This window comes from Gastrolobium bilobum, unplaced genomic scaffold (assembly GCF_033153095.1).
Source record: "Gastrolobium bilobum isolate Gb01-03AN ecotype WA unplaced genomic scaffold, APGP_CSIRO_Gbil_v1 utg9903, whole genome shotgun sequence".
Lineage (NCBI taxonomy): Eukaryota > Viridiplantae > Streptophyta > Magnoliopsida > Fabales > Fabaceae > Gastrolobium > Gastrolobium bilobum.
The window spans coordinates 176,938-197,063 of NW_026896859.1; the positions used below are offsets into that span (position 1 = coordinate 176,938).

At 32.5% G+C, this 20,126-nt stretch overlaps 2 protein-coding genes across 2 annotated transcripts; both read right to left on the bottom strand.

Moving 5' to 3' along the window:
- Positions 1-5,383: 5,383 nt before the first annotated feature.
- LOC133302417 (protein ALP1-like) lies at positions 5,384-6,445 on the bottom strand. Its single transcript, XM_061502183.1, has 3 exons — positions 6,254-6,445; positions 5,951-6,176; positions 5,384-5,835 (listed from the first exon to the last, which is right to left on the bottom strand). Exons 1-3 carry the CDS (start codon positions 6,443-6,445, stop codon positions 5,384-5,386), a joined length of 870 nt encoding a protein of 289 aa, XP_061358167.1.
- An 11,899-nt stretch (positions 6,446-18,344) lies between these two features.
- LOC133302418 (uncharacterized) lies at positions 18,345-18,953 on the bottom strand. The gene is made up of 2 exons (XM_061502184.1): positions 18,719-18,953; positions 18,345-18,607 (listed from the first exon to the last, which is right to left on the bottom strand). Exons 1-2 carry the CDS (start codon positions 18,951-18,953, stop codon positions 18,345-18,347), a joined length of 498 nt encoding a protein of 165 aa, XP_061358168.1.
- Between the last annotated feature and the right edge of the window lie 1,173 nt (positions 18,954-20,126).

The window sequence follows — 20,126 nt, forward strand, 5'->3', positions numbered from 1 at the left end:
GGTATACCTTGAACTTCCCTTTAATTTTTCATGAAAATAGCTTGTTTATGTTATGAAATGAGATAACTTTAATCATTCAAGCTTAGGGTTGTTAATATGAGACTAATAAGTGTTAATGAACTTCTGTTTTGGGTCAAAACCGAACCTTGGATCATTGGGAGCCATTTTTACTTCGGTTTATGTAGAAAAATTCTGCAGAAAACTGTTCTGCCCGCGTGGTCATCTATTACTTTTGGTTGGTAATCGATTACCATGTGCAGTAATCGATTACCTTGCTAGTGGTAATTGATTACCATGTTCAATAATCGACTACCATGCCTTGGTAATCGATTACCACCTGTGAAAATGACCAGAAATCAGTTTTGTGCAAATGTGACAACAACGACCTAGTTTAGTAAAATTGCGATATCTCGAGCTACAGAGCTCCAAATTGAGTGAGGTTTGGACCTATGTGAAGCTAACACATAGGGCTACAACTTTGTAAAATTTAGTAGCCATTGGGTCAGTGGTTGGATCGAAGTGTCAATTTTTAAGTCTCATTTTGGTTGCTGGAAATTCTGTTTGCAGCGGTCACCTTGCGTAAAACATAACCAGAGTTATACAACTTCGATTGAGACATAAAGTATATCGTTGGAAACCTCAAGATGTCTAGTTTAACATTGTAAATTTTAGAATATATTGATGTAATTATTCGTCTACAACAGATTGTGATTCTGCTGTGTTTGGACTTTGAGTTTGTGCAGACTCTTGGCTTGGATAGCTAGCTTGCAAGGTATGCTTTCGTGTTCTCGGTTTAGCCATTGTTGGTTCCACCATTTCCCATGGGGGATGGTTATATGCATGATGTGTTTTCATGTACTGTTTTATTGAAATGCTATGGAGCTGTTAAGTGCAATTGTTGTATGATATTTATGTGGTGTTTGCCTTAAGGGAAGCCATGGGGTGGTCCCTTGGGGGTAGGTACAACATGGGCTGATACAACGTGGGCTGGTACTGTGTGGGTAATAGACGTATTCCTACACTTCTCTGATCAATAGAATAGTTATAATCTACATAACATGATTATCTGTTGCATTGCACTATTTTGGAAATAATACTGTTAAACTACTTTTGAACTTCTATTGCACATGTAAGTGAGCTTGGGGTGGAAGATCCTTGAGGACCCCTTGTCTTACTGAGATTTCTGTTTAGAGATCTCACCCCACGTTTGGGGCACCATTTCAGGTTCAGGTAATACTGGGGTTGAGACCTCAGACGGCAGGAGGTTAGAGCTGAGTTAGATATAGCTGATTTTATGCTGACATGTTGATTGCTGGATATGCTTGTTGCTATTATGTTTTTAGCTTCATTTAGTATTATGGATTATCTTGTTGAGACGCTGTTGTTATTTGGTGAGCATGGGGATTATCCATGCCACGTTGACTTGACTATGTCATAGTTTGGATTGGAGTTGTAATAATGTATCAGGATATTGTTTGGACTACAGGTTGTAGATCCATGAGTTGAGATAGTCACTGTTATTATATATTATGAGGTATTTCAGTTAGTTGTCTTTGCAATTACATACAGACAATGTTTTGAAAAAGAATTAAGTATTCAACTTGGCTAAGTATAATGACGTCATAATTAAAAAGAAAAAGATATTCCGCAATTTGTATTAAGCGCAACTTAATATGATGATATGATAACATTACCGGATATATACGGGGTGTTACAAGGTTCATGTATGATCTGATGGTGATAGGTATACGGACACCAAATAGAGTAGGTTCATGTGTGATCTGAGTGTACTGAATTCATAGTTCTAATTAATGTTGATAATACTTCTAGATATATGATGTATTTTACACTATGTAGATACTAACATCTCATGCAGGAAGTGATCTCATGGGTGGAGAACTACTCTATAAACCATGAGTTTACTGAGACAGTGTATCTCATCCCATTTGGGGATTATATTTCAAGGATCCTAGCAACAGGAGAAGAGCACTTACAGGGCTGGAGGCCCATCCAAAGTTAGAAGTCCCCGTTGTAGCGGATTTAGATAATTGATACATAAATGACTATATATGTATGTATGTATGTATATATATATATATATATATATATATATATATATATATATATATATATGGCAGGATATTCTTACACCGGTGTAAGAGTTAGAAGTCTTACACTCAATCTTGACCATTGATCCACTTATATCCAATGGCTCACATTACTAAAAAATTTGAGCCCTTAGATATAAATGGGATCAACGTATAAGATTGAGAGTGTAACTTACACTGGTGTAAAATGATCCTTATATATATATATATATATATATATATATATATATAGCGGTAAACATTTCTACAGCCACTTTAGATAAGCTTATCTACAGCCACCATTTTTAACTATGTTCTCTCGGGAGAACATAGTTATAATATTAAAGTTATCTTTTTTTTTTCTCTCTTCATTTACTTTTTAGAACTTGTCTGCTGACGTGGAGAGAGAAAAAAAATCAACTTTAGCGTTATAACTATGTTCTCCCGGGAGAACATAGTTAAAAGTGGTGACTGTAGATAACCTTATCTAAAGTGGCTGTAGAAATACTTTTCTCATATATATATATATATATATATATATATATATATATATATATATATATATATATATATATATATATATATATATATATATATATATATATATATATATATATATATATATATATATATATATATATATATATATATATATATATATATATATATATATATATATATATATATATATATATATATATATATATATATATATATATATATATATATATATATATATATATATATATATATATATATATATATATATATATATATATATATATATATATATATATATATATATATATATATATATATATATATATATATATATATATATATATATATATATATATATATATATATATATATATATATATATATATATATATATATATATATATATATATATATATATATATATATATATATATATATATATATATATATATATATATATATATATATATATATATATATATATATATATATATATATATATATATATATATATATATATATATATATATATATATATATATATATATATATTATTTTGTGTATCGTGATGTATGTTCAAGCGTAGTATACAATTTGATGTATTTTGAGAAATATCTGCATATATGTTGATTGTGGATTGTAGATGAGGCATGTATAGTCATATGTATTTGAGCATCGTGATATTAGTGTATATGTTATGGATATCTGGTATATAACGATTAATGGAATCATTAACGTGGAGCCTCTGATAGATTATCCATGAGTGGATTAGTTGAATGAGGCCTTGAGATAGCTACAGTGATGTATATTGGATTATATGAAATGTATATTAGGTGATCATTTAGATTATGGGAATTATCCTTATATGTCTATATTACAGTCGAGGTACTGTCCGTGAGATACTATTTGGATGGTACATAATATCATACTCGAATAGTCATCTATCACTCATTATGGTTAGGTAATTATGTATGGAAGTTGTGCAGGTACGAGACTGTACAGTTAAAAATAGTATAAACAAATTAATATGAGCGACAATATACATAAAAAAATTAAAAGAAAAAGTTAGTTCACATACATATATATATTTATTTATTTATAATAGTTAGTTCACATATTTACCAAGTGTTAGATGTGATACTATTAGTAAGACTTTCGCTTAAGTATTAAATTATGATGCGCTTAATACCGTATTGCATATTAATTAACCAGCTGCAGACGGAGTGTTACAAATAATTAAGATCATACTCAAAGTATTAAATAAAAGTGAAATCATTATATTTAAGGATTTGAGTGTTTGACGTCCGGATCCTAAACAGGCTAAAGTCTTGATCAAATCTTCAAACTACGTTAATTTAAAGATGGACAACGAGTTTAATTTAAATGTTAAGGAAATTGATTAATTAACATAAATTTATACAATAATGTTAGAGGAAATAAATATAAAATACTGGCAACGAAATTGAAACTAGTGAGGTATAGCTTTCCCAATATTAAGGTCACATAATCTTGGCAGTGTTCTTGAAACGGATTTAGAAAATAAATGCTTATGAATTCTGTGTTTCCAATGACCATTCACATTAAGATAACCATGTATTCTTGGCATCAACGGTAATTTTTGGCCTGTTTGGAGCACCTGATAAAGAAGATAGGATAGAATAAGTTATCTTATCCTATTTTTTCTTTTTTTGAAAATTATCATATCCTATTTTTATCTCTTGTTTGGTGAGTCAATAGGATATGATTAGCTTATTCTATTGTCTCATTTTATCCTATCCAATACATGATTTCTTATCCTATGGGGGGAGCTGAGTTAGGATTCAACATTATAGGATACCAGTATTAGATACCCAATATATTCTCACGCTACCCAATATATTTGTATTTATTGCATTATATTTTATTTTTTCTTTCTCTTTTTTCCCTCTACATAATCTTATCAGATTGCTAATCAGGTGCTCAACAAACACAGGACATGATATAAGCTTATTAACCTCATATCATATCCTACCCTTATCAGCCCCATATTATATCCTATCTTTATCCTATTTGTCCACCAAACGAGTCCTTAGGGCATGTTTGGTTCATAGTATAGGATAAGGCGTGATAGTATAAGACCTGATAGTATAAGACATGATTGTATAAGACCTGATTAAATTTTAATGTTATCCAACGTTTGGCATGGTACTGTATAAGATAATGTATTGTATAAGATAATACTATCCAGTGTTTGGTAATGCACTGTATAATACTAGATAGGATAAAAATAAATATTTTTGACAAAACTACCCTTTAATAAAAATATTTTATATAATTCTTTTGAATATGTCATATGATATTTTTTTATGAAAAGTTTATCGATTAGTATGTGAAACGTTTAAGGCCTAGCTTCTTATCTCCCAATATAGAAGAGAGTAATGCAGACAACAACCTCATGAGTGCAATAATGCTCTGGTTTCAATCATGAAAGACATAACAACACTCATTATTAAAATATTTGTACCAAACGAGATTGACTTTGAATCTTTGATACCCTATTAGGCAATAGCTGATGAAGATCAACAGTGATGTACAACCAACAACATTGAATACATATCAGCTTGAAAGTAGGACAAATACCTCATCATGCTGACTAAAATCTAGTTAAGTTTCACATAATGACACCATAAACCATATCATTTCATTCATGTGGTAGTAGCATAAAGTAGTGACATGAAGTTTCCAATATAAAAGTGCACAACTTGAAGGTACAATTTTTTAAATACAAAAGATAAAATAAAAGACCACATGTAGGCTCAATGAGCAACCCAATCATTATACATTTCATTAGCCAATGCATCTCTCCAAGCACTCCACGCTTCACTTGTATCAATGGTGTCTATGCTATCATGTAGCTCTTCATCCACCTCCTCGTCAATAGACATGCTACCTAGCTCTATCTCTAAAGGATCTGTATCCATTTCCCTCCTGATCAAATTGTGCAGTAAGCAACAAGCAGTAATAATTCGGTTGTGAGTCTTAACAGGATAAAAACTTGGACTTCTAAGAATTTCCCAACGCATCTTCAACAACCCAAATGTCCTTTCTATGACATTTCTAGCTTGAGCATGTCGGTTATTGAAAACTTCTTGAGGAGTTGCCGGGACATATCCATGTCTCCACTCACTTAGATGGTACCTTGTCCCCCTATAAGGGGCAAGAAACCCGTCCCCATTAGTATATCCAGCATCAACCAAATAGTAGCATCCTATTTAATAAAACAAGGTTCATTATATAATTTTCAATTTAATAGAATAAGTAAGGTTCAATATGCCATATATTGTAATAAAATGACTAAATTGAATGTAATTTCACGTTCTTACCTGTTGGAACCTTAAGGCCATTTCTCCTATTAATTGCATCACGTAATATCCTAGCATCTGAAGCTGAACCCTCCCAACCCGGCAACACATATACAAATTTCATGTCTCGTGAGCACACTCCTAACACATTCGTGGCAATTTCACCTTTTCGACTTCTATATCTTGGCTTGTCAGCCTCAGGAACATTAACAGTAATATAAGTTCCATCTAAAGCTCCAAGACAACCCTGTAAAACCTTTAACAATTTAATTCACATGAAATAAGTACAACCAATCCAAAATTGAAAAAGAATATAATACATACCTTAAACCATTTCCACCTATCATCAGTGCAATTCTCAGGAACTGGATCCGGTACCTTCAATAAATTTTCTTGCAACCTCAACACAGACTTTAAAACTAAATTGAAGTATCTACTAACAGTTTCCCCTGACCGTTGGAATTTAAACTTGATGACACGATTCTTGGCATGGTGAGCTAATATATGTAAAAACATAGCTACTTGTTCTTTTATTGATACTAACCCATCTTCCTTTAGCTTACCCTCAACACGTACAAGAGAACATAATACTCGAAATGTGTAAGTATTCATCCGGAGTTGTTCTACACAAGCAACATCATCATTTATTAGCCTCTTAATGAATGCTACCCTTGATTCTTCCCTTATCCTTGGTATTTCTCGTTGCCTTAGTAATAATCTCTCACGTCGTCTTTGAGCCGCACAAAACATGCGTAGGTAAGACACAATACATACAATCACTATCTCCAAAAAGGCTTGTTCCTTCATCAACCACATTGACATGATATTAAGGAGCTCAGTTATATCATTAAGCCATCCATTTGGGTCATTTTGCCATCGATTTGGATCAAACCTTTCATTAGGATCCATATCACTCAAATCACAAAAAAAGATAAGTTTTATCTTTTTCTTGCTACTTCTCCTGCATAAAAAGGAAGCAGAGTAACTAAACTAGATACCATTGTGAGGTAAATATGAAGCCTGACAAATTCACATGAATAGCTTATACTTATATGATGAGGGAAGCAGCCTATTACCATAAATCTTATATTTTCCCGCTGAATATGATAAGGAGATACAGTAAAAAAATTTACTAGATTTTAAACCTCAATAAGGACTACACATGGATCAATGATGTTATTCTCTACCCTGGTTACATTCGGGTTACATAAATTCTAACAATCATGGATAAACATTTGAATGCAATAGACAATAATTATTGACATTTGAATGCAGCCCACTTTTCTTCCTCCTAGTGCTTATCTTTAGGCCATATCAGTTTGCTGCTTAATGGGCATTGGCAAAAAATTGACTTCTCTAGGGTAGAGTAGGTTCAAATCTATTGGTATATTTATTACATTATCACTAGAATTAACGTTTAAATAATTGGTAATTTCAGATTCCATATACTTAAAGGCCCAAAATGCTTTTGGCTAGCTGGCAGAGTAGTTTATACTTAAAATATTAAAAGAGAAAGTTAAACTAAGTTTTCTGATTTTTTGTAATTAGTTTATAGTGCCAAATGTTGTTCTCTTTAACCTTTTTTCCGTCATTCTTTGTCTTAATCTTGCCATACACTATAATGAAACTAACCAGCCTACAAAAGAATCTGATTGAAATTCTTTGTCTTCATCATTGTTTTTTCAAATTTGTCTAAACTTACACAAAAATGCTATAAACTTAACCCATTACCCATCAAAACAACACATAGTTCCTTATTTTTAATTATGAAACCACATATTCTAAGCCAAATACATTTGAAATTTTCTACATCTTAATAGAAAGCTGATTGAATCAACGCCATTTCATTATTGTGAACTTTATAAACAAAGTAGATGAACAAGTAAAACAGAAGGGTACAACTTTTACTAAAGATAAAAACAAAAGAGTCACAATTTTTTTTAAAAGTAATCTTCACCTTCAATTCACATGCAAAAGCTATCACCAAGTCTATCCTTTGAAGATCCAGAATGCAGACTTTGTTTGCATAAATGTTTATGCAACATTTGTTATTATTATTATTGGTACATAATGTATCTCAAAACATTCTCAAAAATTAAAATTGATCCTTAACCCCTTTTTATTCACTTCCCCACATCGGGTATGAACCCTAAATTAAAAATGTTAAAGAGAAGTCACAAAAAATCACTGTTTCAACTTTTAAAAAAAAATAACTCCAAACTCAGTCTAACATGAAAAAGGAAAAATCACCACCAAAGTGCATTTAAAAAAAAAATAAGGTTGAAATTACCACACATAATTTAGAAAAAAAAGAAAACTGAAATTTTGAAGAGAGGAAGAAGGAAAGACCTGGATCATGGGCTTGCCAAGGATTTGAACAAGAGGCTTTCCCTGGAACCGAGAGGAAGAGAATCGGGCGAGTATAATACCGACGACCTGGCTTCGAAATTTGTTGAATCGAGTCAGGTAAGCTCAAGCACTGAAAGCTTCATTCAGCTCGGCACGAGACAGAGAAGCGAAGAAAGCAACATAGGTTGGGCGAGAAAGAGAGGGAGCAAGGTGAGAAAGTGATCGACGATTGAGAGACTTGTTTGTTTTTCGAACAAGGAGATGTAAAAGGTTCGAAGAAGAAGAGGGGTAAAAGGGAGATGGGAAGGATTTACCTAATCCATCGTTTTGTTATCAGGGCTAATCCCACATCCCTCTCCCTGATTAACTTATACATCATTTTGATGTATTAACAACTCTTGATGTATAAGCTTATACTATACGATGGTCACACCAAACAACTGAAAATGTCATAACGTATAGTATAAGCTTATATTATCAGGCCTTATACGTCACACCAAACAGGCCCTTAGGGTCCTTATATATACGATGAACTCCAACCATGGTATATAATCTTTACAACATTGAAAATATAAATAATCATTTCCCAAAAGTTTAAGTTAAATGAATGCCCAATAATGATTTCATATTATATTTCTCTAATACACTCTCTTACACGAGAGTTCATTAAATTTAAAGGATGAATGATGTATCAGATCTAATATAACTGTGCTAAGAAATTCTATCATATTTAATTAATTTTATTTATAAAATAAGAACGATGAGAATCGAACCTATGACTACTTAGTCACATCGACTCTGTACAATGTAAAAGATTAATTCAACCCAAAAATTTAAACTGTTGGACGAGATTATTGACTAGTCAATAATTTTTATATTTTCCTGAATAAAAATAGAGTGGCCAAGTTTTAGATATACTAAACTGAAAAGTAAATTAACATTGATTCCACGTAGTTGTTGGCTAGACGTAAAGTTTGAACAAGGTGATCAATTCAAGGTAAGGTCCGTACATGCTACTTTAGTAACGGTTGTCAAAATACTTGCGTACGAAAATTAGCTAGTGCCTTTATTTTTTTTCCCCTTTATGAAACTTCTAAGAAAATTTGATGGCAGGTCAACTTCCTTAGCATTTAAAAATGAAATCTTAATTTTTTGCTCTACCGGATAATAATAATAATAATAATAATAATAAATCAATCATGTTTCTTCCTATTGGGGGATAGTGTCAGATCCCACTCTGAGTTGTTGATTAGTGTGAGAAGTGGGTTATGCTCCTCTGCATGATCAATAAAGCTTATCATACACCCACGTTAGTTATAGGCTTCAATATTTGAATAATATTTTGGACCAACCACAAGAATATATATGCCCTCACAGTTCATTAGTTATATAGTTTCTCATGAATCCGTGCCAGAAAGATGGTTAGCGATTCCAGCCAGTTGAATTCAATTGATGGCGTGCATGTAGTTGTTCTTCATGCAAATCCAATCAACAATAGCAAGTTGGAAATATATTTTTTATTTTCTTTTTATTTTAATAAATCAGAATTGTCATCTTAATCACCTAAAAACAGTTGTTATCTTAATTTTAATCTATAGGTTCTGCTCAAATTATCTCCAACCACCCAATAGGTAAGTGGTTATATATTTTAATAATTAAGTATTAAGTATCTTGTACATTATACGATTTTTTAAAATTCCGATAAGATTTTAATTTTTTTTTATTAAAATAGAGAATAGGTTTAAAGTTAAAAAGGATCATTTCGAAAAATAAAAATAAAAAGGATGATATGCATAATAATTAAATTGAAAAGGAATTTAATTCCGAAAAAAAAACTCGAAATTAAATTTTAAAATAGAAAAGGAAAATTAAGAATGACACATGTTATTCTTTGAAGAATAATGAAAAAAAAAATTCATTCTCAAGTTTACGTGCTATAATTTAATAAATGAGGGGTGAATATGGATAAAAATTCAAGGAACAGTACTTTTTTTTTATAAAATCAAATAAAAGATAAGATAGATAAGTCTAATTAATTATAACAATGGAACATAGATGAAACATAATCCAAAAAACTCCATTATATTTTTCCCTCTAGCATCGATTGCTCACATAATTTTGAGTCCTCTCTAAAATGGAACTTTAAGATCCAGATTATTGATATTGCAATAAAACTGCAGTCTATTTCTACTGCAACCAATTAATACTGTTGTTGGTAAAAAAAAAAAGGGAAAACTTAAAATAAAAAAAAAATTATGTAAATTTTCCCAGAATCACTTAATCCACTCCTCGAAATTTTTAATTATTTATACTTCTATTTAAAGTTTCTTTATCACTTACATCTCTAACTTGATTTTCCATCTAAAACTAAAGTTAACAGAGTTAATTTTTTTAAAAAAATACCAAAACTACCCTTAAAACAAAAAGGAAAAATAAATAAACCTCACCTTCACATGAGTAAAACAGAGTCAAGATCAAAAATTTCAAATTGAATCGCCATCTCCATCAAAGGCACCAAGAAAAGTGACACAAATAAAATATACAAAAAACAATAATTTAACAGGAGAAACCTACAAAAAATTTCAACTTGGAAATAACCATTGATTCAACACACACAAAAAAGTACCCAAAATCCAAAGTAAGCATTGATCACGAAAAAGAACATGAAAAGCATCTAGATCACCATACAGGGTGGGTTATGTTGTGCGAGAGTTGGCGTTTGGAGGGAAAGAAGACGGATCGTCAAAAACATAAACGCAAAGGATAGAAATGACAGAACCATAAGCTTCAGACAAAGAGAGATACACACCCAGATTTACGAAATCCAAGACAACAATGCTTACAAATTTTTCTTCTCCTCCTATTTCAGAGTTGTGTAGTGTTGTGCTTTGTGTTCTGTCTCTCTTCCTCTACAGTGATAAAAAAGGGCTACGATGCATCAGATGAAGACAAGGTGACCTAAGTTGCAGCTGCAGAAAATCAAGGGTCCCTCTACGTTTTTTTCTGTTTTATTTTAAGGGCAGTTAAGGTGTTTTTTTTTTTTTAAAAAAAAAAAATTAACTCCATTACCTATATTTTTGGATGGAATTAAGTTTCGAAGGTAAGCGATAAAGAAACTTTAAGTGAAAGTATAAATGATTCAAAATTTTGGAGAGGGGGTAAGTGATTCTAGAGGAAACTTACAGGTTTTTTCTTTGAAGTTTTCCCGAAAAATAATTGTTAATGTTGTGATTTAAACATTTGTGGTTAGCTAAAAATAATACAAATGTTTTAACTTTCAAGTTCAGTGACGTGAATAGTTATAATCGATAAAACTTATAAGCTGGTGCAAATTATTCAAGTTCCTTACCATTAGTCCACTTTGTTAAGAAAGGAAGAAGTGATATATAAAATCACTGAGAGATTTGAATCTATGTAAAATATCAGATATACTAATTAATTGTAAAAGCAAAGTGCAAAAAAAAAGGACTCACAGGAAGTATGTAAGAATCAAATGTAAGTATGCAGAAAATGGAAGAACCCGAGCCCAACTGAAGTGTTCTCCTTAAGACAATTTGTTCCCTCCCATTGATACCGAAGGTTTGATAAACAATTGCCTCCCAAGATAGAACGAATGTATGTCTCCAGAGTGTGACGACACCAACAATCCGGAGCCCCAATGAACACAACAAAATGTCATCGAAATCGCACTATCTAATACTATGGTATGACTGCGCAATGCATGCATGCATGATGTAAAAACTTTGACAGAGTAATGATGCAAAAATTGTAGATGAATTTCTGACGATGTGAACATCTATATATAGGCACTGATAGGGCATGATGAACCGTCGTCGATGAACCATCGCAATTGACGGTGGCAAACCATACAAGCGGTGACCGGTTCGATTCAAATGTAAAATAAATAAACTCACATGAAGTATGTAAGAATCAAATGTAAGTATGCAAAAACAAATGGAAGAATTCAAGCGCAACTGAAGTTGTCTTCTTAAGACAATTTGTTCCCCCTATTGATGCCGAAGGTTTGACAAACAATTGCCTCCCATGATAGAATGATGTACGTATCCAGAGTGTGACAAAACTAATAATATGGCGCCCCAATGAACACAATAGAATGCCAGAGAAATCGCACTATCTAATACTATGGTATAGCTGCACAATGCATGCATGCATGCACAACGTAAAAATTTCGGCAGAGTAACGATGCAAAAATTGTGGATGAACTTTTGATGGTGTAAACATCTGTATATAGACACCAATAGGGTAAGATGAACCGCCAACGGCGAACCCTTGCGACTGACGACGATGAATCATTACAATAGGTGACAGGTTCGGTTCAAATGTAAAAAAAAAACTCACAGGAAGTATGTACAAATCAAATGTAAGTATGCAGAAAAATGGAAGAATCTGAACTCAACTAAAGTTGTCTCCTTAAGATAATTTGTGTTGGTCCCGGATGAACTTAAGGAGGGGGTGAAATGAGTTTTATAAAAATAATTTGCTAATTAAAAATTAACTCAAAGTAATAAATCAAGATAATGATAGAAAGATACTGACATAGTAGTTTTTACGTGAAAAACTCAAAAAGGAGAAAAACCATGGGCCCTAATATCGAATACTAAAATTCGACGGGAAACTCCACTATGAAACTTGCATACAAGGAGTTCTCTAGTATCCTAGTTTTCTGTCTACCCTTTACACCAATTTCCACCTGCTATCGTAGTTTTCCAGTATAAAATCCCACTTTAGGATTCCAGAGCCCTATCACACAAGGGTTCTCAAGTTACTCTCAATTTCTAAAGAAAAGAGATATGCTGGTATCTTAGTTTTCCAACACAAGAATTAGTATCCAAGTTTCTCAATGCAGACCTTCAAAAAGGTCAAGAAGAAATTTACAATTAAAATAATTTACCTCAGTGCTTCTTTTCCTCAAGTAGATAGGTAATCTGAATTCATATGGAGAAATATTCACTATGCCAAAAGATGAATGTATAGGTGGTTGTTCTTGTAAAATCTTTTCAATTGATGCACAAGAAAGAATCCTAATCTTGAAAATCTAATTATCTCTTGTATTTTCTCCTCTCTCATCTCTCTTGTATATTTTTCCCTCTCATGACTAATAGGCAATGAGCTCTATTTATAATAATAACACTTTCTCTCTCCTAAAAGCCCAAAAATATAAATTTGAAATTTGAAATCTTTACCAAAAACTAAAGAAAAATCTTTTACCCTTAAATGAAATTTTAAATGCAATTTTCAAAAATAAGATTTCTGATTTTTTCAAATAAAAAATATGTAAACTTGAAATATCTTATTCTATTATGCAATGAATTCTAATCTAAATCTTCGACAAATAATATTTTATTTCTCTTACATAAAATCTATCCTAAACTTTACTTGATTCCGTGTTTTTCTCTCTCTTCATGATATCTTCCATATATTCTCTAATCTTCATGTAATCTTCAGTTATCTTGAATACTATTTCATATCAGAATAAATGTTATTCTGAAATCTCAAACAATCAGCTCATTAGTAATTTCAAGACAATAAATATTATCAATTAAATTAACATTAAATTATTTGTAATCATCAAAACATATTTTAAATTAATTAAACAATTTGGGTATAACAAATATCCAACAATTTGTTCCCCCTATTGATGCCGAAGGTCTGATGAACAATTGCCTCCCAAGGTAGAACGAATGTACGTCTCTAGAGTGTGATGACTCTAACAATCTGGAGCCCTTACGAACACAACAGAATGCCAGAGAAATCGCACTATCTAATACTATGATATGGCTACACAATGCATGCATGCAAGACATAAAAGTTTTGGCAGAGTAACGATGCAAAAATTATGGATGAATTTATGACGGGGTGAACATTTATATATTGACATAGGGCACGATGAACCGCCGCCAGCGAACCTTCGTGACTAACGGCTGCGAACCATTACAACCAGTGATCGGCTCGGTTCAAAATTAACTGAATGCACCGTTTCAGTTCAAAATCGAAAACAAAAAGAGAAAATCAGTTTAGTTCAAAATAGGCGGGAAGCAACATTTAAGTTTGAAAAAGTCTGGAGGGAAGCAACAAATAAGACATGTATTTTGGAAAAAAAATTATTTAATTAAAAATTATTTTTATTTCTCCTCCACAAAATTGGTTTGCCCCAAGGGGAAAACTAAAGATGTGAGGTGGATCTTTATAAACCTTCATATTTCTCACTACTTGTCCAATGTGGGACTTCCGTTTCATCTTCCTTCTTTTTTTTTCTTCCTCAACCCACTTCTTATTCATAACCCATAGAATTTAGATACAAAATCCAACATATTTTTAATGATTTAGATGCCATTTTTTTCTTACAATATCAAAAGAAGATAGCTAATTATTTTAGGGGAAATATTACTCTCATGTTATATGTGAGAGAAATTCTCCCATGTACTCACAAATCAAAGATGAGACGTACTCTTTTTTTTCTCTCCTCTAATTTGTGAGTACATGAGAAATTTTTTCTTTCATGTAATATGAGAATAATATTCCCTTTATTTTAGACTATAAAATAAGATAATAACGTAAGCATTGAAAAAAAACCCCAAGGGTAGCTCAATTGACAACTAAGAACCCAAGGGGTTGGATGGTTTAGGGTTCAAATCCTGGTGTTGCGAACTCGGCAAATGCACCGGTCGTACAAGTAATAAAGTGATAAGAAAAGTTGCCGATCCCACGAGGACTGATGACCAAGCAATAATTTATCTATTTAACTAAAGTTAGATCTATCGTGAAAGGATTTCTTGAAAATATTTTAATTAAATTAAAACAGAATTTGTAAACTTATTTTTTTAGTTTCTAATATTTTAGAAAATAAATTCAGAATTAATAAATCTAAAAATTGAGTTTAAGTTTTAATAAAAAGGCGTAGCTAGGATTCAACTTCCCCAATGATTTCTTAACGAGTTTGCCTATACGTACGATTACGTTCAAGATCAAATTATTAACAACTTTTTCTATGATTGATTAAATCTCAATCCCTTGGTAATCCAATCCTTTATTCTAATCCAAAGCCTAACCCCATAGTAGTTTTTAATAAAATAAGCATTAACGCAAGAACCTACGGTTATAGAATTCATAAGTCTATCCCTAGATCATACAAATTCTAGCAATCAACCAATCGGAATCGATACACCAACATCCCTATTGTCATGCACGACTCTAATGCTCATTCAAGATTGGCCAGATGATAAATAAGACTAAGAATAAATTGCAGATTGATTGCATAACTTAAATCAAGAATATAAATCATAATAAAAGCAAACAGTGTTCAAGAACCCACTAGTTCTGTCTCACCCTAAATACTAAAAGGAATTTAGCTATGCATAATTATAAAAACAAAATTAAAAGATAATGGAAAATAAATAAAGTTCATGATGAAACTTGATTAATGAAGACGATCAAAGATGCAGAATGATTTTTGGTTCCTTCCCCTTTGCCAGTATTCCTCTTCCACCACGAATTTCGTCTCGTCTGTGACTCCCTTCTTTCTTCGCGTTCCAGAATTCTCTCCACGATTTTCTTCGCGTTATATTTAAAGAGAAATTATGAGCTTCTGAGTCTGGACCCGCTCGCCGAGGATCTCGCTGAAGCGAGCTGCTCAGCAAGTATTTTCTTCTTCTCGCTCACTCACTCGCTTAAGCGAGGAGTGAAGCGAGCTTTGTTGTGTTGCTCGCTCACTTGCTCGCCGAAGTGAGCAGTGGAGCGAGCTTGACCAAATAATTTATTTTTAATTATTTCTTAATTTTCGCTTCATATCTTTCAGATTCTTCAGATTGCAACCGATCTTTCATCGTTATCAGGTTAGTAATTTGTTTTTCTAGTATGAAACAACCTCAAACAATAACAAAGATTAGGATCTTATCTATTTGTTGGCAATTTACTATCTTTTAATATATTTTTAATTAATACTATATTTTTAATTATTTTAATTATTATTTGAACTACATTTAATATTAAAAGCATAATATATTTGACACTTATCAAATCATTCTCAGATTTACTCATTGCTGTCCTCAGCAATGAATGGAATTAAAAACATGGAAAAATATAAGCATGCTTAATATAAAACTAGACAATATATTAATTCAAGAATGATCAAACTTAGGAAGAAAATAATAGGATTTTTAAGAGCCAACATTTAACTAAGCAGTCTTTGAAGTGTGCAGATTATAAGATCAAAGTATGAGTTCTATCAATCAAGCATAAAAACTGAATTTTAACATATCCCTCACTAGATATATCAAGTCACTCATCACTCATTTGTCTAAGGGTAAGTGTTTCATTCAAATTTTTCACTGTATCAATATTTTCATAAGCTTGATAATATTCTCACTTTCCACAGGTAATTTACATACACAAAAGATCAAGAGGTCTTTATTTAGGTTGTAATGGAGCTGGGCTAAAGGTAGGATAAATGAGAAAAAACTAGCTAAAACATTGAAATACAGAAAAATCATGGTAAAGTGTAAACACTCAAACAATAATCATTTTTCTCCTTTCTTTCCTCCTTTTTCTTTTTCTTTTCTTTTTCAGACTTTTGTATTTTTCTTTTTCTGTGTTTTTCTTCTTCAACCCCTAATACTTTTCTTTTTCATTTTCATTTTCTTTCAACACTTTTATTTGCATAGAAGAAATAAATATTTTTCTTTTTCACCATTTTCAACTTTTGTTTTTGCTCCATTCACGTATCCTCCTTTTTCACCACTTTGAATTACATGATAAAGTAGCCATGTTTACACCCTACCATGAAATTTCTATAATCCAATCTTATTTAAGGTAGATGTGTATATGGAGTGGCTAATTAAGACACCAGGTATTAAGAACAGAAAAGGCTTAGGCTCAAAGGCCTAAACAAAGGATATCATAATGGTTGGCTTTGTGGCTAACTAGCTAAAACAATAAAATGCCTCAATCATTTCAAGCATACATGTAAAACAACCATTTTAAGGAGAAACAAAGCAAGTTCTGGTAATATTTTCAACAGCAAAATGCACACTAAAAAGAAATTTCTGTTTAGGCTCAAACCTCACGGTTATATGTGTGTAATTCAGTAATTTATGCTCTTTCTCAATCACTCATACTGCAATCTCATTATTCTTACTGACTCTTAGACTAACTCAATCAATGTTTATTCCTAAAATAAAAAAAATATTCTAAGTCATCACATCATAAAGTAATTTTTACTGACTAATTCTAACTTAGCACGATTTAGTAATTCAGACAGAAAGAAGAAATAAAATAAAATAAAGAGGAATAAGGAAAAGAATTTTCCCTGTGTTTTTGAAAAAAATTACGGTTTTACTCATCGTAGGGATCATAGTTGTACCAACTTCTACTACGGCTACTATATATATTTAGGAATTTGTTGTCCTCAGCAATTAATAAATCAAAAAGAAAGAACTGCACACATCATCTCAAAAAATATCATCAGATAAAGTCGCCAGTAGCAATCATGCTCACAACAGAGTCAGAAAAATAAAATTTGAACATCACCAGAGTCATCACTAATCAAAACAGATAAACAAAACAGATAAACAAAAGAAAAATAAAACTAGAATGGTCCTAAAAAGAAATCTACTGGCATCATAAAATAAACTAAAATAATTAACTTACAAGCGATAAATTCTTAGGTTGCCTACTAAAAGAGCTTGTTTAACGTCATTAGCTTGACGTTACATCTTCATTAGTCATGGCGGCTTGTAGCCGGAATTCAAAGATGATGTCATTCCTTTTATCATAAATACTGTTTTGCCGTAATAGTACTCTTGTGCATATGAGCAAGAAGGTTTGGCCTCAAGAACTCTAAACTTAGTCTTGATGTGCTTTCCCTTGCTCTTAGGCTTTGCCAAATTCACCTCCGGCTTGCAACTCTCATCTGACTTATGATCTTTCTTTTCTTCCTCTTCAGCCTTTTTTTCCTCAGTAAAGAAAATTTTCTCTGGCTGAGTTGTAGGTGGTGGAGTTTATTTTTCAAACATTTTGAGAATAGCCCTTTCTCCTTCCACCCTTAAGATCAATTCACATCAATTAACGCTCCAGAGGTTGCTAAGAAAGGTCTCCCAAAGATCATGGGAACAATAGCGTCCTCCTCTATATCCAAGATAACAAAGTCCATCGGGAAGATGAACTTGTCCACCATAACAAGTATGTCCTCTATTACTCCATATGCTTGCTTGGTGGAGCGGTCAGCTAGTTGCATAATCATATTGATCAGCTTCACTTCTGTGATTCCCAACTTCTTCATCATAGATAATCGCATTACGTTGTTGCTGGCACCTAAATCACATAAAACTCTCTCTATTGTCATCGAGCCAATCGTGCAAGGGATACCAAAACTCCCCGAATCCTTTAATTTTGGAGGTAAATTCTTCTACGGGATTGCAATACACTGCTCTGTCAAGATAGTGGATCCTTCTACTGCGAGCTTTCGCTTCTTGGTTAGGATCTCTTTTAGAAACTTAGCATATGATGGCATTTGCTCTAAAGCTTCCGCAAAGGGGATATTGATGTGCAGCTTCTTAAAAATATCTAAGAATTTAGAGAAATTTTTCTTCTGCCCCTGCTGCTGTAACCTCTGAGGATAAGGAGCCTTAACATAAGAATTGTCTTCAAGTGCTTTCATCCTTTCCTCTAAAGAAAGCTTCTTTATTACTTTCTTACGTGGGGTATCATTTAATGGTCATCCAAAAATTGTGACATCTTTATCGATAGGGTCATCAGCTTTCTCTTCAGCAGGATTTTCCTTCTCTGCATCTTTTTCACTACTCGGTGCAGCTATTGGTTTTTCCCCACATTTCCTTGTAATGATGGCATTACATTGTTCCTTGGGATTAATAGTTGTATTACTAGGAAAGGTTTCTAGAGGCCTCTCAGCCATCTGTTTGGCAAGCTGACCAATCTGAATTTCCAGATTTTTAATAGATGCTTCTTGATTTTTGAGAGATGCTCGGGTTTCTTCCATAAAAATTGTTTGACCTTGACTCATCTTTTCGAATGCGATTTCCTAAGCTGCCTTTTGACTAGATTACTATGGTTGAATTCCCAGATTGGCTTGTTGTGGTCCTCCTTGATTATATGAAAGTGTAGAATGGTTTCTCCAGCCAGGATTATAAGTGTTGCTGTAAGGATTGTTCTCCCTAAGTTGGTCGTACCAAAGAGAATTCACCTGAGCTGGATTTATAGTAACTATAGCCTCACATTTATCGACACTATGAGGTCCGCCACAAGTGTCACAGACTACAGGAAATTGAGAGTTGATTGCAAAAATTTGATTTTAGGTAAAGAGTTTAATAAGTGAAGCCTTTGATCCATCTTGTCTTGTTTGGCTAGCATGGTGTCATACCCTTCTAAATGCACAACTCCTCTCTTAGGTTGAACTGGTGTGACCTCGTTATCTTCAGATGCCATCTTCTCAATTAGCTCGATAGCCCTAGTTGGAGTGATTTTTCCGATGCTTCCTCCAGCTGCAGCATTAAGGAGTACTCTACATGTTGACGTAACTCCTTTGTAAAAGATCCGGACCTTTTCGCCATTCGATAGAACGTACTACGGACATCTCCTGATTAGTTCTTTAAATCTTCCACATCCCACGCACAGGGATTCGCCTTCGAGCTGCTTGAAATTGTCAATATGTTCTTTCAGCTTGAAGAATCAGGAGAGTGGGAAAAACTTCTTTTGAAATTTTCCAACTAATACTTCCCACGTGGAGATGTTATCAGCAGGTTGCAATTCCAACCAATTAAGTGCTCTTCCTTTTACAGAAGAAGGAAAGAGTATCAGTCGGATTGATTCAGCA